Genomic DNA, 17786 nt, shown 5'->3' on the forward strand with positions numbered 1-17786 from the left:
AGGCCTGGCGGGCCTTAGCTGGTGGTACGCGAACGAGAGCGGCGGAGTCTCGTCGGGAGAGATCACGGCAGCAGGAGCAACAGAAGGTACGGAACGGCAGCAGGAACGGCAGCAGTTGAACGTGGGGATCATGCCTGCGTTCCCCGTCCTTGCTTCCCCGCTTTCCGTACTCTCCGTCCCACTTTCAGCCCGATGCATCGATCGTTCTCTCTCTCTGCGTCTGTCCCATCTCCCTCTTTCGCTCCCACTCGCGTCCCCCTCTCTCTCTCTCTCTCTCTCACTCTGCCTTCTCGTTCACGAAGAACGAGAGGGGGAGGGTTCGCGAGAGACGTCGCTGGCGGGAGCGGTTCGGATGGTTGGCAGGGGTACCATGCGCGAGGGGCGAAGGTGCGACGATGGGCGAGAGCCGTAGAAGGGAGGCAGGAGACCGTGGCGAAGGGTGGGATAGGAACGGCGTTGCTGGCTGGCACGTGGGAAGGGATAATTAAACGGACACAAACGTGAACACGGACACTGGTGTACGGAAGGACGAAGAAAGGTTACCATGGCTACGTGGATGGGATCCGGCCAATCCTGATCTGGCTGGTAGGCGTGGCCTCTACATTGGCCACCGAGCACCGTATCGCCGTCTCCCTTCATCCAGCTGGCCCTGAACGGCGGTTCGGTACCCGGGGGCAGGGAGAATCGACGAGGACACGAGGGGCGAACCAGGATGGTGGGAGCGAGACGGGGCGAGCCGAGAGGACGAGGTAGAGGTAGGTCGCCGAGAGCCGCGGCGGGACTACCCGGTTGCAACGGGCGCGTACAAACGTATCATGCTGGGTAGGGCCGGTGCCGAGATGCCGGCTTGTAAACGAAACCAGTTTGCTATCCGATACGATCCAGGCAACAGCGGCCTCGCGTGATATCCCCGTGGCCGAGGAGAACGTCAGCGTGCGCTTTTTCGTCCGGCGTGACCCCGTGGATGTCTACCTGGAGGAGCGTTACCTGCGGCCGGTGGGCAGCCGCCAGTCGGGTAACGGTAGCGCACGGGGGTGAGATTCGCTCCGCGAGGTACGAAGCGAGGACGACGGGAACCATCGGGCATTCGTTCGCGGGACATCCGTTTCCGTGGGTTATCCGGATCGTCGTGTGACACGAGTCGTAGGAACGGTCCTGGATAGGCGTCGAGGTTTTCGTCGCGTTTTAGCAGGGACTGACTGGTGACAGGTTCGGAGCTGTGTCTTACTCGGTTCAAACGGTATACGATTCAGTGCGACAGTCGTGAAGTGAGATATTTTCTTGTAGCCGACCGAGTGATCGGGACAGAGACGAGTCGAGGACGATGAGAGACGTTCGTGTCGCGTCACGATGAGAACAGCGAAGAGCAAACACAAATCGGGTCGGAGTGTTTCCTGAGTTTACGAGGGAGCGTGTTAGTCGGTGACATCGATGCTCTGAGGAGGCGGTCGGCGGTTCGTAGAGCACACGGGGTAAGTGGATCCTGGTACCGGGGACGATCGAGAAGAGATGTCGGCCGTAGCGCCAGCGGGCACAGGTGCCGCGGCGCCCACCGCGAACGGTCCAATCGTGCCTGCTCCGGTTTTCGCGTTGCCAACGCTGTCGTTCACCGTCGGCCAGGTCGCGACCGTCTGCGAGACCCTCGAGGAGAGCGGCGACATCGAGAGACTGGCCAGGTTCCTCTGGAGCCTTCCCGTCGCCCATCCGAACATCCAGGAATTGAATCAGAGCGAAGCTGTGCTCAGAGCGAGAGCGATCGTCGCGTTCCACTCAGGACACTACAGGGAGCTGTACGCGATACTGGAGAGGCACAAGTTCACCAAGGACTCCCATGGCAAGCTCCAAGCGATGTGGCTCGAGGCGCATTACCAGGAGGCTGAGAAGCTACGCGGTCGACCGTTGGGCCCAGTCGACAAGTACAGGGTCAGGAAGAAATTCCCGTTGCCCAGAACGATCTGGGACGGGGAACAGAAGACGCATTGCTTCAAGGAGAGGACCAGATCGTTGTTGAGGGAGTGGTATCTCCAGGATCCGTACCCGAATCCTGGTAAGAAGAGGGAACTGGCCGCTGCAACGGGGCTGACGCCGACGCAGGTTGGAAATTGGTTCAAGAACAGGAGGCAGAGGGATCGAGCTGCTGCCGCGAAGAACAGGTACGTCCACGAGATACCTATTTATCCGCAGTTTGTCTTTTAATTGTTCGCCAGATAAATCGACGGGATTGAAAGTAACTCGTTGAGTAGCGACGATAATTACTTTGCCAAGTTTCTATGAACCGTTCTCCCGTGGAAAGTTAGGTAGATCGAATGAATTAGCGGTCGATGCTTAATTCGCTTGATAAGTAAACGCGGATATAATCCGCCTCGATATTATGCGCCGTGTTTTTTACTCGTTCTCTTTAACCAAGAGGTTCGAGGATTTCTGCGATTCAAGAGAACAAATTAATCTGTAATCTCGCGCTGTTCGTCTCCCGTGAACGGTTCCGATTGGTCGGTAAGAGGATACGAAAGTTTTGTTCATTAAGTAGCGTTTAATGGAAGTTAATCGCGAAACGATTAGTGGTTTAGGTCCCTTTAGTCAGATTGTTGTGCCGTGTCCTCAGCAAACGAGCCTTTGTGCCTGCCCCAAGGTCCCCGCGCGGAGGGTCGCGTAATTTCATTTTGACGTCCGACGGAGGGTCGCTGCCGTCGGGCGAACAACGATTTTCGAATTACGTCTTTCAAATTGTATTTCGCCGATGCTCTCCACGGCTCTCGACTGGCGATACGTCCTTGCATAGGCGAGTCCTACCAGGATCGACTTCGAAACACCGTTCCCGGTCAATCTCGTAGCTCGCTCCGTTTCGAACGGGACGCGAAACGAGCCCTCCAATTATATAACCGTATCCACCCCTGGACATCGTTTCATAGTCACGATGGACAGTTTTCTGCTGTGATTTTTCTTACTCGTCGAATCATTTGTACGTGAACCAGATTCCAAGGCAAAGTTAATTAAAATCGAATTTACAACCTGCTCGTACGCGCGATGGATCGCGAGCCAGGGACCGCACAACTCTCGAGGCGTTCTCGACTATTTCACAGCTAGTAAAATAAAATAAAGGGAAGCGATAATCCGCTCCACCCTCGATTAGTCACGACTGGTCGTCATTAAGGGGTCGACGCTCGGGCGTTGATCGTAGAAAAAGTGGCTGCACCACCACCTGTCGTTTCGATTCGAGGAAGCTCAATCTCAGGTAACGTCTGGTGGCGGTATTGTCCCGGTATTTGTCGTGGCCGAATATAGCGCCGGCATTGTTTCCCTCGCTACGTGGAAACTAAAGGTGGGTTTTTCCCCGTGGCTAACGCGCCTCGATCCCTTCTGGCCCCAGCGTATATCTGACGTCGGTTAAACCCTGCGAAACTTCGAAATACGACCCCGCATTTCCTTCTGATTTACGAGCTTCAGTGGAAAGACCTTCACGAGTTTCTAACGAAGCCGTTCTAAGAGAGCGGTTTGCTCCTCGTGCCCAGGAGTGTATATCAGTTTGCGTATGTTCGACGTGTGTAAAAGTTGGGGTGGACGATGGAACGAGTCCTCTTCTCTCTCTCTCTCTTTTTTTTTTATTACGTAGCGACGGAGTATCGTAAAGAGTTTTATTTTTTTACGACGGAGACGCGTTCACCTTTCCCGACCGCTCTCGATTTTACAGCGAAGAAAGCGTTTCGAGTGGTGGGGTGAAAATAGGGGGATGCGTTCAATTTGTTTTGCCCAACGGACCATCGGAAAACTTGAGAATCCACGTTAATGTGGGGTGAAAGCTTGTTTCAAACTGACGGATCGTTTTTTACTCGCAAATGGAGTCGTGGATCGCTTCACGATTTTTTTCTCTCGCCTGTCCTCCTCGAAAGCTGGCAAGTTCGCCGGTCTAAAATCGTCCCGACCCAGATTCCCGGTCGCGCGCGGACATCTGTAATTACTCTGCCCTGAATGAAGTCATTAATAGTTATTACCTACGTCTATGCTGTAATTGATATATCGTTAACCGTCGAGGATCATCCGACTACGCTGGTAGTCTAATTGATCTTGATGAGGCCGTGCAACGGGAAAAAGATTACACGTTTCAGTCTTGCGACGTCTTTACTCTGCGTCCAGATCCGTTCCCCGGCGGTTTAAGCTCGCGACGAATTGTAGTAATTCCGGAATTTGCATCTGGATGAAACGTTTCGTGGCTCGTCTGCTTCTCCGCCTTTCTTTTCCCCCGTCCATTGAATAGGAACGATTTCAATTCCAATTGGTAGTATAATGTATGCCCCGCGTGGCTATTCACGTATGCATTGTGAAGTAGAAAGAGAGTAATTGCGACGTGAACATTTCGCGTCCCCAATTTTTCACAGCACCCGCTCGACTTTCGAATTTTCAATTACGAACGTTTCGACGTTACAAATTTTTAATCACGTCCAATTATACCTGTAACGTCTGAGCAGGTTGAAAATTATTCCCAAGGTAACGTGTATTAACAGCAACGTAAAAGCCGTTCGATTTTGCTGGCTTCTAAACCAGATGGGGTGCGATGCAAAAAGAAAGGGGAGGGCAGAGCGGAGGAATTACTCGCGCATTTGCGGGACGGGTAAAAAAAGGGGGCGTACCACCAGAAAGAGATCTCCGATTCGTTATGGATTTGCAAAGAAATTCGAGATGCTCGGATGACCAATTCTCTTTACTCTTCCGCCGATACAAGCGCTGTGTGTATTCTAGTCAGGTTATCCGACAATGGCCGTGGCCCCGTACCTATCGTTACCCCCAGCGTAACGACATTCCGTTTCTGGCCTCGAGCCACATTTTCCTGCACGTAATCCAGCGAATCCCCGGACGGATCCCTCCGCCTCGCCCCTTACGTACGTACATCCGTGCCCAGCCACGGGCGGAAAGCCTCCGTTGGTTCTCTCGAAAACATCGATTTCGCGTATCGAACTCGAGGCTCGCGCAACATTCGATGTCGTCGCGATCCCGTCGTTCCTTTTTCCATAACTGCTCGCTCGCGGTCCGCTCGTAACAGCCAACGGAATTACCCGTACACCATCTGCAGGTAAAACACCGCAACGAATCCGCTATCGATTTTGGAGTTAGTTTCTGGTATCGAGGAATGCGGTCGCGGGGTAGTTACGCGAACGAGATTGCGCGAGGGGGTTGGCTGCGACAACGAGGGGACAGTGGAGAACGAGAAGGCCTCCACTCGCGTACACGGATTCTCGTTTCAGGCCGTACAAATGGCACGAAGCTGCGCGAAATTCTCTCGACGATGCATTTCCATCTCCAGCGTGGCTGGTAATACACGCGCGGTGAGTCTCTTTCAGCCCCAGCGTAGCCGTCATCGTCGTCGTCGTCGTCGTTTCGCTCTGGGGGGGTGGGTTAGGCAGACACTGTAGACAGGATACAGCGCCCGCCCCGAGGATCCTGGAAGGTCCTTTCAGGAACGTCGATCCGCATACTGGCAGCCTCGCGGTATATTTTCGCGGTCCAGCGAGCGAGTTATTCAATATGCTCAACCCCGAAAGCCCCGGAGCAATCTCCGTGGCTCGCACGTACTTGCACACGTACCCGTGCGCCTCCACGTCTACGCTCGCCCTCTCTCTGTCTCTCTCTCCCTCTCTCTCTCTCTCTCTCTTTCTCTCTCCTCGTGTACACGTACAAATGAGCGTCTCTCTGCGCGCGACTGTGTGTCGCGTGTGCATGCACGAGAGACGACGACGTCCGTATGCGCATCTCCATGCAGCGGCTATATATTACGGGGACGAGGCTGGGACACGTACGTTCTGCCTGCTGGTACTTTACTATATGAGCGCAATCGGTCACGTTCTACATCGCGCTACGTTGCGGGAACTTGCGGATCGCAATTTACCAGTGGAACCGCGAATAACGTGGATTTCGTCTGAATAATTCGCGCCAGAAACCGAATGGAATACAGCGGTGGGAAGGGTAGATTTCGGGGTTGCCTACGTCCATGTTAAGGGGTTGGACTTCGCCACAGTTTTTCATTCCCGTTACGAGATTCTTCTTAATGTAACGCAGATACGATTTGTCTTCAATTCTTCTTATTACGAGTATATCTGTTCAGGATAATTTACGCGACGAATGCACTCCCAGTTTTTCTCGTTGCAAAAGTGTTCTGTTACTGGTTTATTCAGCGTCAGAGCTGGATGACTCCGCGTGGAATCGAGGGAGGATAGTCTGGCCGTTTCCGCGAATATCGCTGACACCAAGAATCCCGTCGACGCGGTGTGTACAAACGCGTCTCTCGAACGCAAATTTCCTCGCGTCGCAATACAGGTTACATCGAAGGAGGCGGCGGTACGTAGCTCGCAGGAGTGGCAAGGCTTTCCATCCGGAGGGATGTCAGGAGTACGCGGAAGAGGGGATAACCACCTCAACAACCCTCCGCGTTGGCGGCTTTTCGGGGGTGGCTTAGCTCGAGCGTGTTTCACCTCTCCTCTTTCGCCGTGTTGCCTTCGCTTCTGAAGTTATCAGATTTTGATAAAGTCCCCGGTGTATTAGAGACCGGCGCTGTTTGCGTTTCCACGCAGATCCTGTCTGGCTGCCACCTCGTTCACTCCACCCTCATCTCTCCCCTCTGCCTCTGTTCCATCAGGATCCGCGGGGTGCCGGTAGTTGCCTTTCTTTCTTTCTTTGCGCTCGACAAATTCTCAGCGTACAAGTGTTACCTTTCCTCCTTTATCGTGACATAACTCGTGAGGGGTGCGAAACGAATTGTTAGCTACGAATGTGCACACGTACGGTAACTAGAAAAAATATTCTCGCCTCGAGAAGTACTCGGTTTTATTGGCAGCGTCCCTCGCGTGGTATCGAATTGAAATTTTTCGAGTGCACTTCGACTGAGAATCGAACGGGAAAGAATTTCTCGAAAACAATTCCGATATATATCAAAGAGTTCTACCCAGTCATCGTCGTTGCGTCGATCGCGCTAATAAAATTCCATTGAAAGACTCGAGAGTCGCCAGGGACGATAGGGGATTTCGATTAACGGACGATTGAGATAATGTCTCCGATTCGCCGGCGCGTAAACGGCAAAGAATTCCACTTTAATTTTCAATAAGCAGCGTAAAGCGAGGCCCCGGAGGATTTACGACCGCGCGGCCAGCGTTTCCTGCACCGGCCAATCATTACCAGCGAGGAATACCTGTTAGCCCGTTCAGTGATGACCGCGCGTCAGTCAGAGGCATCTTCCTCCGTTATCTTGATGACCCTAAACGAGAAAGGAATACAAGAAAGACGCGAATGTCATCGAAAGGGGCGAAGAGGGTGGAGGAGGTGGAAGGGGTAGACGGTGTTACGCGTCGCGCAATCTTGCTCCCGCGATATAGAAAGAAATATGGAAAGAGAGGAGGCGAGGAAGGTTTCGTCTTGTCGCCAGGCGTCTCTGGATCCGTCCACCGCCGGATAGGACGACAGCTGTCTGACGAAACGGACAGAATTCCGGTTTTGAAAAGCGCCGACGACCCACGCGGGGAAATCACCAGCCCGCCGTTTGTGTTTCTTTCCCCTGGTCGAGTTAATCGGTTCCACTTGAACGATCTCATGGTTGTTAGTCCATCGTCGTTAATGCGCCACCGTCATTCAATTTCAACGTATTTCACCTACAACCTCGAGGCGAGGATTGGTACACGCGTAATCGTAGTTCGCTGATCGAGAAATATATTTGCTTTTCATTTTCTGTGTCCCCCTCCTTCGAGGGTTTCTTTTTGCTTCTTCTTTTTGATCTCGAAGACGAAGTCGATCGTTTAAGGAAACGTCGGAAATCGGCGGGATAGCGGACGAGCGATGAGTTAACGACGATAATGACCAGAGCGAAGGTAGAACGGGGGCCCCAGACGATTCGCAAAGAGGGGAATAAGCGTGAGCCGAAAAGCCCGCGCGGCGTCGCGTACGACGTGGCAAAAAGAACCGGAGAGACAAAGGCAATGATTAATTCCACGTTGGATGTCCAGGATCATTAGCGGCAGACTGCCATGACACCTGCTCGCACGAGCCCTTCGTGATAGATTACCATGGCCAGCACGGCGATGGAGAATGGTAGAAGAGGATCTCTCTCGCGGTTACTAATGATTCCGTATTTCGACATTCTGAGCGATATTCAGGAAGCAATGAAAAAAGAAACGCCTGGTATTACTGCCCCGGTCTCTCTATCTCGGGGTGGCCACGGAATTCGCGTGGCAGCTTTTTGTCAAACCCTGTCACGATGTAACGTGATTGATGGTGCGGCGGTGGCACGGTCGAATCACGTGAAATTCGTGTTTCTCGCGCCGTCCCCGGCCGCAGACCCGTGTTCTACGGGACCGTAGGACAAACGGTGAATTAAATAACACCGGTGCGCCCCCATTTTTAAAACAGCACTCGAAATCGCGAGTCGCGGTACCATCGCGGTGACGCCTGTTAATTGTCACCGTTCGCGGCGCATTTCACGTGGCTCGTTCAGGATTCACGCGATCCTCCGAGGATCATATGCTTCGATCATCATATGTTTGGTCAATCGCTTTCTTTCCGGACACGCTCCGCGATGTCCGGTTCACTTCCTCCGCGCAACAAGACCACGAACGCTCCTTCCGCGGAGAGCACGGTATATCATCCTGTAATGTATTTCCGCATCACGTTAATGCGTCTCACGCAAACAATCTTTGATCAGATAATCTTGAATTGAAATTTATGCCGTGTATAAAAATGCTACCACTTTCAGGTGCGTACATATTAGCTGGCTTAAACTTCGCGGTCCGTTTACGATACGAGCTACTGCAATTTTATTACACCGCACTGAGAACATCATATTTCGTTGAAATGGTTCCTGATACACAATACTGGTAACAGAATAGTCGTCAATCGTCCTTTACCCTTAATTCTCCTCGACCACGCGTCGCCAAATCCGAAACGTCTTGCTCGAGACCACCCTTCCGGGCACCTTTCACCACCAATCTCCCGTTCGCGACACATTGACGCGCAATTAGGTGCACCAATAACAGAAAAAAGGTAGGAACCGGCAATAATTGACGCGGTGCGTTCCGCTGTCACTTGTTTCCGTGACGGTCGCCTTTTTGTCTCGCCTCGAGGAGACGCTGGCCGATCGCGAGGGAACGAGAGCAAGGAAGGCAGGAAGGAACGTGCAGAGCGCCTGGTGACTGTTTTCACGCCATCGCCATGGGGGTCCCCCCTCGTGCACACGCGGTGCGCGCACAAACGCGGATACAGAAACATACGCGGAGGTGGAGCAGGGTGCGAGCCAGCGGGGTCAGAAGGGCGGCGTGGCTCGAAATATTAGGGTGAGATATTGGACCGCAAGCTACTAATTCGTACGGTGATATCGATTCGGACACGGAATCGTTCGGGTGATGTGCATCCGGCAATTTCTCTCCTAGCGTAGACCACCGCCGCGAGCCTCCCTTTTCCTGCGCGCGGTATCCAACGGTTTTAATGCCTCCTACGGCGTGGCCCAGAGCCTTTGTCGAGAACTTCGTCGACGATCTTGTTCCGTGACGGACACCTATACCCGTTGCACGCTCGTGGTACGTAACAGGGTCGTTATCGAAGGATCGGCTATCTCGACGGAATTGAAATCGTTCGAGTCGATCTCGAACGCGCCTCCCTCCCGTTCCGTTTTATTTCTACTTTACGTTCTGTATCAATGACGGTATTGTTGCCCTCGGATCACGTGAAGGAGGTTTTCGGTCGAAGGATCCTTTCTCACGCGCTCGTGACAGCGGACGATCAATCGGGGCACGAAAATAGCCGGGGACTATCGATCCGCTGCACAGGACGATATAAATAATTCGGTCGCGTGACGCGTTTGATCGCGTCTCGCTAATATTAAACCGCAAGCGCAACGCGGCTGACGCGTTGTCATTCATGCGGAGATTAACTCTACTTGAACCGGGGATGTTTCGTTAATGGACCCCGATCGACCTTCGCTAACTCATTCAACGGTCGTTTCGCGGACCCGCTTCTCCATACGCGGAATCCTCTCGCTGGTGGCACCCGTCGAGCATCGTTCCCACGGAATCAGCTCATCCGTTTGTCTCTGACGCGTTACTTTCGATCGTGCACACCGTGGATGGTGTTGTACCACATACGGCTACCGTGTTTTCGTAATTGCAGTGACTTTCGATGTTTCGCTGTTCCTCGATCGAAGCGGGGATAAGGCGAGCTTCCCGCGCCGCGTCTAAGTGAAACTAATTCAATCGTCCCTCGTGCTAGGCTAGTTCTTCCGTTGCGGTTCCCGAGCATTAATCTCGGCGTAACACAATGCAGGCTCGAACGCGCACCTTTCCACCGCGAGAGAGTCTGTTTGCACGAAACCCCGAGAGGGCAGCGGGGTCTCCTTTTGTTTCACCACGTATTCTATCCATCTGTCTGACGAGCGGATCGTGATCGGTCATCGTGATCGTTCACGCCTTCGATCGCTATCTCGCCGCGGCGTCGTTTCCCCGTTGAACGCGCCGCGGCTGATGATGATGATGATCACACCACGTGCGACCTCATCGGTTCATTCAACAACGCGTTACACCGCTCGCGCCGCCGTATACACGCTCCTCTTCCAGCTCCCTTTTGTTTTGTTCGGGATACGCGCGCGAACAAATGACCGCCGGTTCACGGAGGGCGTGCTCACCCTCCGCGCGAGAGGGATCATCGATCGTCACTGATCGTTAGCCGTAGAGACACCGTAATTGCCGCTCATTAGGGGGCTAAAGGAGCGTATTATGCGCGCTGAAAAGAAGGAACGTCCAGCCGGATTGCCGTGGCGAGGAACCGCGCTACGGTAGAGGGGAGGGACGGGGGATGCTGCGTCGTCTTTGGAGAACGCTGGACTGAGACGGAGGGAGACTTGCGAATTAAAAGAGAAATTTTTTTAACGAACATACGGAGAAGATGAAAGAGAGAGGGAAGAAGAAGCTTTTCCTTTTTCTTTTTTTCTTCGAGCAGGAGGATGGACCCGTGGAAGGCGTTGAAAAGAGTACTCGAGGTACGCGAAGGGGCTCGCGAGGTAACCGATACCCTCTCTACCGACACCGCTTTGTTCCACGGGACCTGGAAATGAAATATCGCGACGGTGCCCCATGCCGACGCACGGCCTCAACTCCACCTATACCCGCTGTCCTGTTTGCGGGTCGAATTTACGAGCGATTCGCGGTCCCCAAAAACGTCCACCAGAAGCACCGCAACATGGTAACGGGACATTTTTAATTGCTGCGATCGCGGACTCGCCACGTGTCTCGAGGGAATTGATTTCATGTCGAGGGCATGGCTGTACACGGGCTGGGCAGCGGAGGAAAGAGATTCATAGACTCTCTCGTGTCTCGAGTGTATCCTGTCTTACTCGCGTTCCACTGCGCGACGTACAAATAATGGTGGAAATTAATTTCGTGTCGCGAACGAGGAGCTTATCAGAGGCTAGATAGAGATACTGAGCTTCGTAATTTCTTTCATATCGCTGGCTACATCCTGCCCGCTTAGACTCCGATTGAAACGTACTTGCAACTTCCCCATTTATTTCTCCCCGCTTCGTATAATACACTCGCGATAAATAACCTGATGAAGCGGCGAAGAAATCCCGCGCGGGGACCGCGTAATCCATTCGAGGCTCCTCGTCAGACGGCGGAAATGAAATATAAAATTCTATCGCCGTGAATCGAACTCAGAACGGGAGCATCGTCGGGGTGTTCTCGAGGCCCATCGAGTTCGTCGACATTTCTCTCTCTCTCTCTCTCTCTCGCGAGACGATGCTGGTTCGTTTTGGGTCTATTGAAATCCGGTTGCCCGCGCCTAGGCAGGTGTCGAAGAACGCGTAACGAGCAATGAATCACCAGCGCGGTATCGCATGATATTAAGTAACTCGGAAAGGGGTGCCAGGGGATACACCTCGTCGTGTTGCTGGCTGACCTCAACGCTCTGCCAACCGATCCGCTGAAACGAGCTTCGATCACCTGACACTGTTCATTACACGCGTGCAGCAGCAACAACTGCTCGTCGGATAATTAACGATATCGTACTAATGGAGGGTGAGGGATGGCGAGGGGGCAGGCGCAGCCAAGGTCGCTGGAAAATCTCTGGCTCGTATCGAGTTCCTGTTCGATTCCGTTCGTTCTGACGACGGTGTCTCGTAGCAGGAAACCGTTCGGCCTCTGACGAAGGCGAATCGAGTCCACGCCAGCATTACGCTAATCGATCGAGCTACGAATCAATTAACGTCACAGCCAGCGGTTGGCTCCGTAGTCGCCAGCGGAGAAACTCGCTGCTGCCAAGTTTAGAACCGTCTTGGACCTGTGCTACGTTTCGCGTTGCGGAAAAATTGCGCGTAGAAATTTTTGAACGCGGTTAAAAGAATTTTGGGATACTTGGAAACGTCTCCGTGCTTCAAAGAGGGGTAGTTCCCCCCTGATATATCTCCTTCTGTTTTCCCTACTAATACATCTCGATATACGCTATTACCGCAACTATCCATCAGAAGTGCTTCTTAGAAGGGAATAAAAAGAGCATCTTTGACAGTCAGAGGACCTTCGTACCGGAGCCACTACCACCTGTGATATAGAGTTCCAGCGGTCCGTGATCAGAGTGTCCGGTTACCTGGTTCGAGCAACCTACCTAACGTTGCTCTCCAAGGACTACCTTGTATAGAGAACCTCATCTACTCCAGTGCACCCTCCGTCTCTCTCGCAACCACCCACTTTTTCACCGACGAGCCTCCTCTTTCTTTCTATCGCCCCCAAGCGAACAGAGAGAGAGCGAGTTCGGGGGTGTATCGAATGTCCTGCCATCGTGCGGTCTCGTCTATGGTGTCCGGCTACCCCTCGCCCGTTTCACGGTTAATTAAGCGGCTGACAATCTGACCACGAGACGGTTAGCGGCCAGGGGGGCCCGCGATCTTCAGGAACTCGTAAACAGAAGGAATTCCTCGAGCATGAATGAAGACGAGAAGAAGAACAAGAAGAAGCGAAGATGGACCAAGGCGAGGGGGGAGAAACCGAGCGGAGGACCGCACGAGATATCGATCATCCTGATTACCAGAGGGCCCACCGTACGGAGGGCCCCTCCGCGGGATCGTCGGCTGCGGTTTTTTTCTTTTTCTTTTTTTTTTTTTTAGAACTTCCCGCTGAATGGCGTTCCGTCGTGCGTCCCCCTTGGTCCAGCTTCGCGCTGGATCGGTGGTGCGACGCGTTCTGTAAAGGGCCGGCGACTTTGGTTACCGGAGAGAGATCGGACAGATCGATGAACCCCGCAGGAGGATTGGCCGGTTTTTTGGAAAACGTCGCGCGGTAGAGTGGCTCGCGAAGATAGGTTTACGGGGGGATCGATGCGTGGGTCCCTATGATTATTCGCGTTTGTGCCGGTAGAATGGTGAACGCTTGACTCTCGGGGATTTGAAACTTAACCCAGTGGAAGGGCAGCCCTATGATCTTTCGGGAACGATTCCCGTCCGCCCGGGAAACCTCGATACTCCCGATCAACGAACTTCTCAATCTTTTGTCGGGTAAACTTTTAGGTGGTCGTTCCTTTTATCGTACGGGACCCCAGAAGGAGAAATGCTCCTGTTACAGGCTATGTATTTTAAGAGCCTACTAATCCGAACGTTTCGTATACCAAGGATGACGGAACAAAGTGCCGTTTTAACATTGAAATGTCAACGAATGGAGAACGAAACATGGCGGTATCAGCCGTTGGTCGTGGCGCGATTCGAAGAGAGGAACGAGAGCGGATTATATCGTCGGAGTATCGAAGGCACCGTCTCTCGTTTCTTGGCCCCACGGCTGATAGTTACACCAGGAGGCGGCCCCGGTGCCTGCCAACAAACGACCAGTAGATGATTTAGCACATATTCCAGCGGGAGAGGCTCGTTCGCGTCTCGATCGCCTTTTACGTGTACCGGTGCCCCGGCGGAGCGTGATTGTTTTATAATTAAGCCGTTACTGGATAAGGCGGTGGACGCGCGCGGGAGGTGGTGGTGATTAATTGTTTTCGAATTGAAAACCTATCGCGGTGCCGTCTTAATTTCATCGTGCCCCGGCTAGGACGTACAGGACGTGGAACTTATAGTCGTAATTACGCGGCCGGCTCCCCCCTCGACGTTAAAAAACTAATGAATAACAAACACCGACGGAAACCAGTCCGCTGGCTTTATACGCTCCGTACGCACCGTGAACGCGCAGAGCTCCTCTCCCTCGGAGGAAAGAAAAGAGAGGGGAACGGGGAGAGGGGTGAAAAAAAGGAAGAAACCACGACTGGTTCGAACTTATCGAGTCCTCGCTTCTCTCTAGGGTACAAAAGAGTGATTTTACGGTGAATTTGTGCACGTTTCAATAGGAACGCGCCACCCTTATCATTAACGGTTTCAATTAACGATTTTGCGGCTATCGTTGCGCGTCTCATCTCCGGACAAGTTTTTTGCGTACGGTCCTCTACGCAAATCTCGATGAAATTCGTGACGCGTGTAGACGAGCGAGAAAGGCCTCGCCCCGCGGAAAGTTTCTTGCGTTCGACGGTTCACCCCCTCGATGTGGAACTCGACGACAACCGCTACTCTCTTTCCTACCCCATTTCTCGCTCTCTCCCTGTCGCTGGAAAATTCGGCGAGTCTCGAAAGCGCGCCACATTAAACGGAGCAAATAGACGGTGCCGTGCGGCAAAAGGGTGCCGACTGAAAGGCAAACAGTTTAGCTGGAAACAATTGACTGCAGATTGAAGAGAGAGAACGAGGATACGAGGGGCTGAAGAGGAGAGGGCGCGCGGGAGAGACATCTGACGATCGATGCACGCGTCGCTGCCACGAGAGAGCGAAGTTACATCTGTCCGACGATGAAAATAGATTTTGAGAGAGCCCTGGGCCCCGGCCACTGGGGGGTGGAGTTGTTAAAACACTCGTTTCCAGACCAGGAATTCGTGTTTCTCGTCACAATGCCACGGCGCTTTGATCGACCGTGTCCGCCGACCGTGCCACCACCGAAGGCAACACCGCCAGGCGTACACGTCCCGCCTGGGCCGTGTTTTGTGTAACGTTTTGCAAATTGAAAAAATTACCGACGGTATTATACGAGAGCGGTGGTCGACGCAGAGGGGCGGAAGGGCTCTGGGAATTGCGAGCGGGATTCTCACCGTTTCGTCCGCGTACGCGCATATTTTATATCGACGTCACGTTCATTCGTACTTAATGCGCCGTGCTTCTTTTCGATTCGTGCGCGCCGCGCGAAAAAACCACCCCAACCGCGGCCGCGCTCAATCGAATCGTCGATGTTTCGTTGCGCGGTTTTATTAAACAAAGCGCGTCCTCGCGACGCGACGCGCGGTTCACCCCCTCTCGCGGGCTTTAAACGCGGGGTTTCGAGGTTCGTCGAAATTTCCGCGATTGAAACGCGCGCGGGAGAATATGAAAATGACGGTTGCAAGGAGAATCCTGAGATTTTCGCGACAATAGTTCATCAATAAGACGCAGAGACTGGTATCTAAAAATTCCATCAGCAACGAGGGGAACGAGGGGGTTGGTCGACTCGTACGCCCCGTGTGTTTTGTCTCGTCCGACCCTTTTAACGTCACTTAAAACAAAACACTGTATCGATTTGACCGCTTCTCTCCCCCTTGGCGAACGCACTCGACGAGTGCCCAGGGGGACGTTCGTTGCGTCGAAGACAAGTGACACTCGATTCGAGGCTGCTCCTACGAGCGTGTTTTGTTTTTCTCCTTTTCACACTTCACCGTTCGGCTTTGCCTTTCTTCCCCCGCCGCCCCCGCCCTGCGCCCCGATCCGATCTCGAGCAAAAAGCGTGCCCAATCGGCCGTCAAGCCTGATGATATCTCTCTAAAAATTCTCGAAACATTCGACACGATAACATCGGCCACAAAAACATTCGACGCAGTCTATTGTATTAGAAGAGCTTTGTTTAACGCTGGGTCCAGGATGATCGAAATTAGTGATAGTTGAATGAAAATTGAACTGTCTCCTATTTCTTGTAGGAAGCACTTTTTCGAATACTTGTCACGAAGGTTTTTCTGATACAAATGCTTTATACTCGATACTACAAACGTACAAACAGATATTTCATTCGCTCTCCCCGCTCTGAAGTTACGACTGACAGTAGATTAAGTAACAAGAGTTAGACACGACGTTGAACGACCAGACGTCCCACTGAATTCGCATTCCAAATAGAGTTAATCGTTGCAAGGGTGGTTATTCAAAGAAAAGAGCGCAAGAAAAAATCATAATCCGGAACCGGATCGTTACCGTGCAGATTTATAGCTAGTCGCTTGGCTAGACGAATCCTTGATTCGCGCACGCAACAGCCAAGGGGAACCTCCTCGAAAATCGAACGCGAATCGATCGCGGAAACGTTGGCGAGCGTGTGCCAATGAAATTCACCGACCGTCCGCATAAATTCGAAGATTATCCGTGTGTGTAAACGCGCACGATAGCGGGTGATTCCCCGCCGCCACAGTACATTAAATAATACGTCTTCATTACGCGTCGATCGTACAGCTCGCGTGGCATAAAAGAGCCTTCGAACATTACGGCACAGCCCACCAGGACGACTTTTTCCGTCGGTCAACCATGTTAGCCTTTTTTTCTTTATCCTTCCACCTAGCGTAGCCTCCAGTCGCCAGCAAGGAAATTGAATGTCGGCGTCGATTCCCTCGTTGTTTCGTTCCCCGTTTCCACTCCCCCCTTCTTCAAGTCGCGTTCCTCTTTCTTCCTCCAGTCGGTCTGCCCGCCACCCTTTACCTCGTCGCTCCGTCTTCGAGCTGGCCGCTCCTATTATAAAGTATAATACCGGACTCGGTGTTTCCCAGATTATCGTCGCCCGGCCACGACGCGATACCCTACGCCTCGCGTGTCAATTAGACACGGTATATGAGGTTACAAAGTATGCCAGGTCTTTGCACCGAGCGTACCAGCCTCGTCGAGCCACGACATCGTTTCCGATCGTTAGGCAAAGCGGACCGGACGAGGACCGATCCGCGTTCAACTCAGGGACACGCAGTCGAAGAGACGCCCTCGTCTGGGCCCAGATACGTTTCACCAGTGTGGTGTTTTCGACGCCAGTTCTAATTTCCACGATAAAAATCGGAACGAGAAAGTTCGCGAAGGTATGGCGCGCCTCGTTGAACACGGGGGTGGAAAGAGCGACGCTTCGTCCCTTGGGTGGGCCTTCGCGAGTCGTCGGATCCTGTCTTCTTTGGCAAACGCCTCTGAACACGGTTTGTAGAAGGTGTTATTTGTACTTGGTTCGAGTATCGATGTCTCAGGTTCGAGGATTGTTCGTCGAGGAACGCGAACGCGTTCCCAGTTTTCCTGTCCTCGACGTCTATCAGGCTGTGGCGCGCAGTAAATCTCCTGGTCGCGGTGCTTCTTTTTCGTACGGTTGGCTCAATTCGTGGCCGCGGTGATTGCACGCTGCATAAATTACTCGACTATATATACGCGCGGGACCGATTAACCACGGGCAACTTGTGCCACTGGCTTCCACCATGGCCGACGATTACACACAATTTTGCTGCCTTGGTTCCACTGATCACCGGCCGATTAATCCACCCGTCATTTATCTTGGCCCGGGTTGCGCAAAAAGGCCCACCGTGATGGTGCCCCGCGACGCGCGGCGTCCCGTTTGGAAAAGTCCCCTCGTTACCCGGGACATCAGGGTTGTCGAATTTATAAATCGAACCGTGGTCCGTGTCGTGCATTTTATTACGTGCCCGCGGAGGTCCCCCGTGCCCGGTGTATATGGAAAAAATTGATTAAAGGGCGGGCACTCGCGCGTACCCGC

General features: G+C 52.9%; 2 protein-coding genes across 2 annotated transcripts in view; both read left to right on the top strand.

Annotated features, from left to right (window-relative positions):
* The window catches only part of LOC143429152 (toll-like receptor 2), a 71921-nt gene that overhangs the window by 17129 nt on the left and 37006 nt on the right, over positions 1 to 17786 (top strand). The gene's annotated exons all lie outside the window — the stretch shown is intronic.
* Positions 1425 to 17786, top strand: part of Optix (optix) — a 38945-nt gene continuing 22583 nt past the window's right edge. The window contains exon 1 of the mRNA XM_076904613.1: positions 1425 to 2153. Coding sequence (XP_076760728.1) covers positions 1510 to 2153 — 644 coding nt within the window. The 5' untranslated portion in view covers positions 1425 to 1509. The remainder of the gene's footprint in view (positions 2154 to 17786) is intronic.

The sequence above is a fragment of the Xylocopa sonorina genome, chromosome 11 (genome assembly GCF_050948175.1).
Source record: "Xylocopa sonorina isolate GNS202 chromosome 11, iyXylSono1_principal, whole genome shotgun sequence".
Lineage (NCBI taxonomy): Eukaryota > Metazoa > Arthropoda > Insecta > Hymenoptera > Apidae > Xylocopa > Xylocopa sonorina.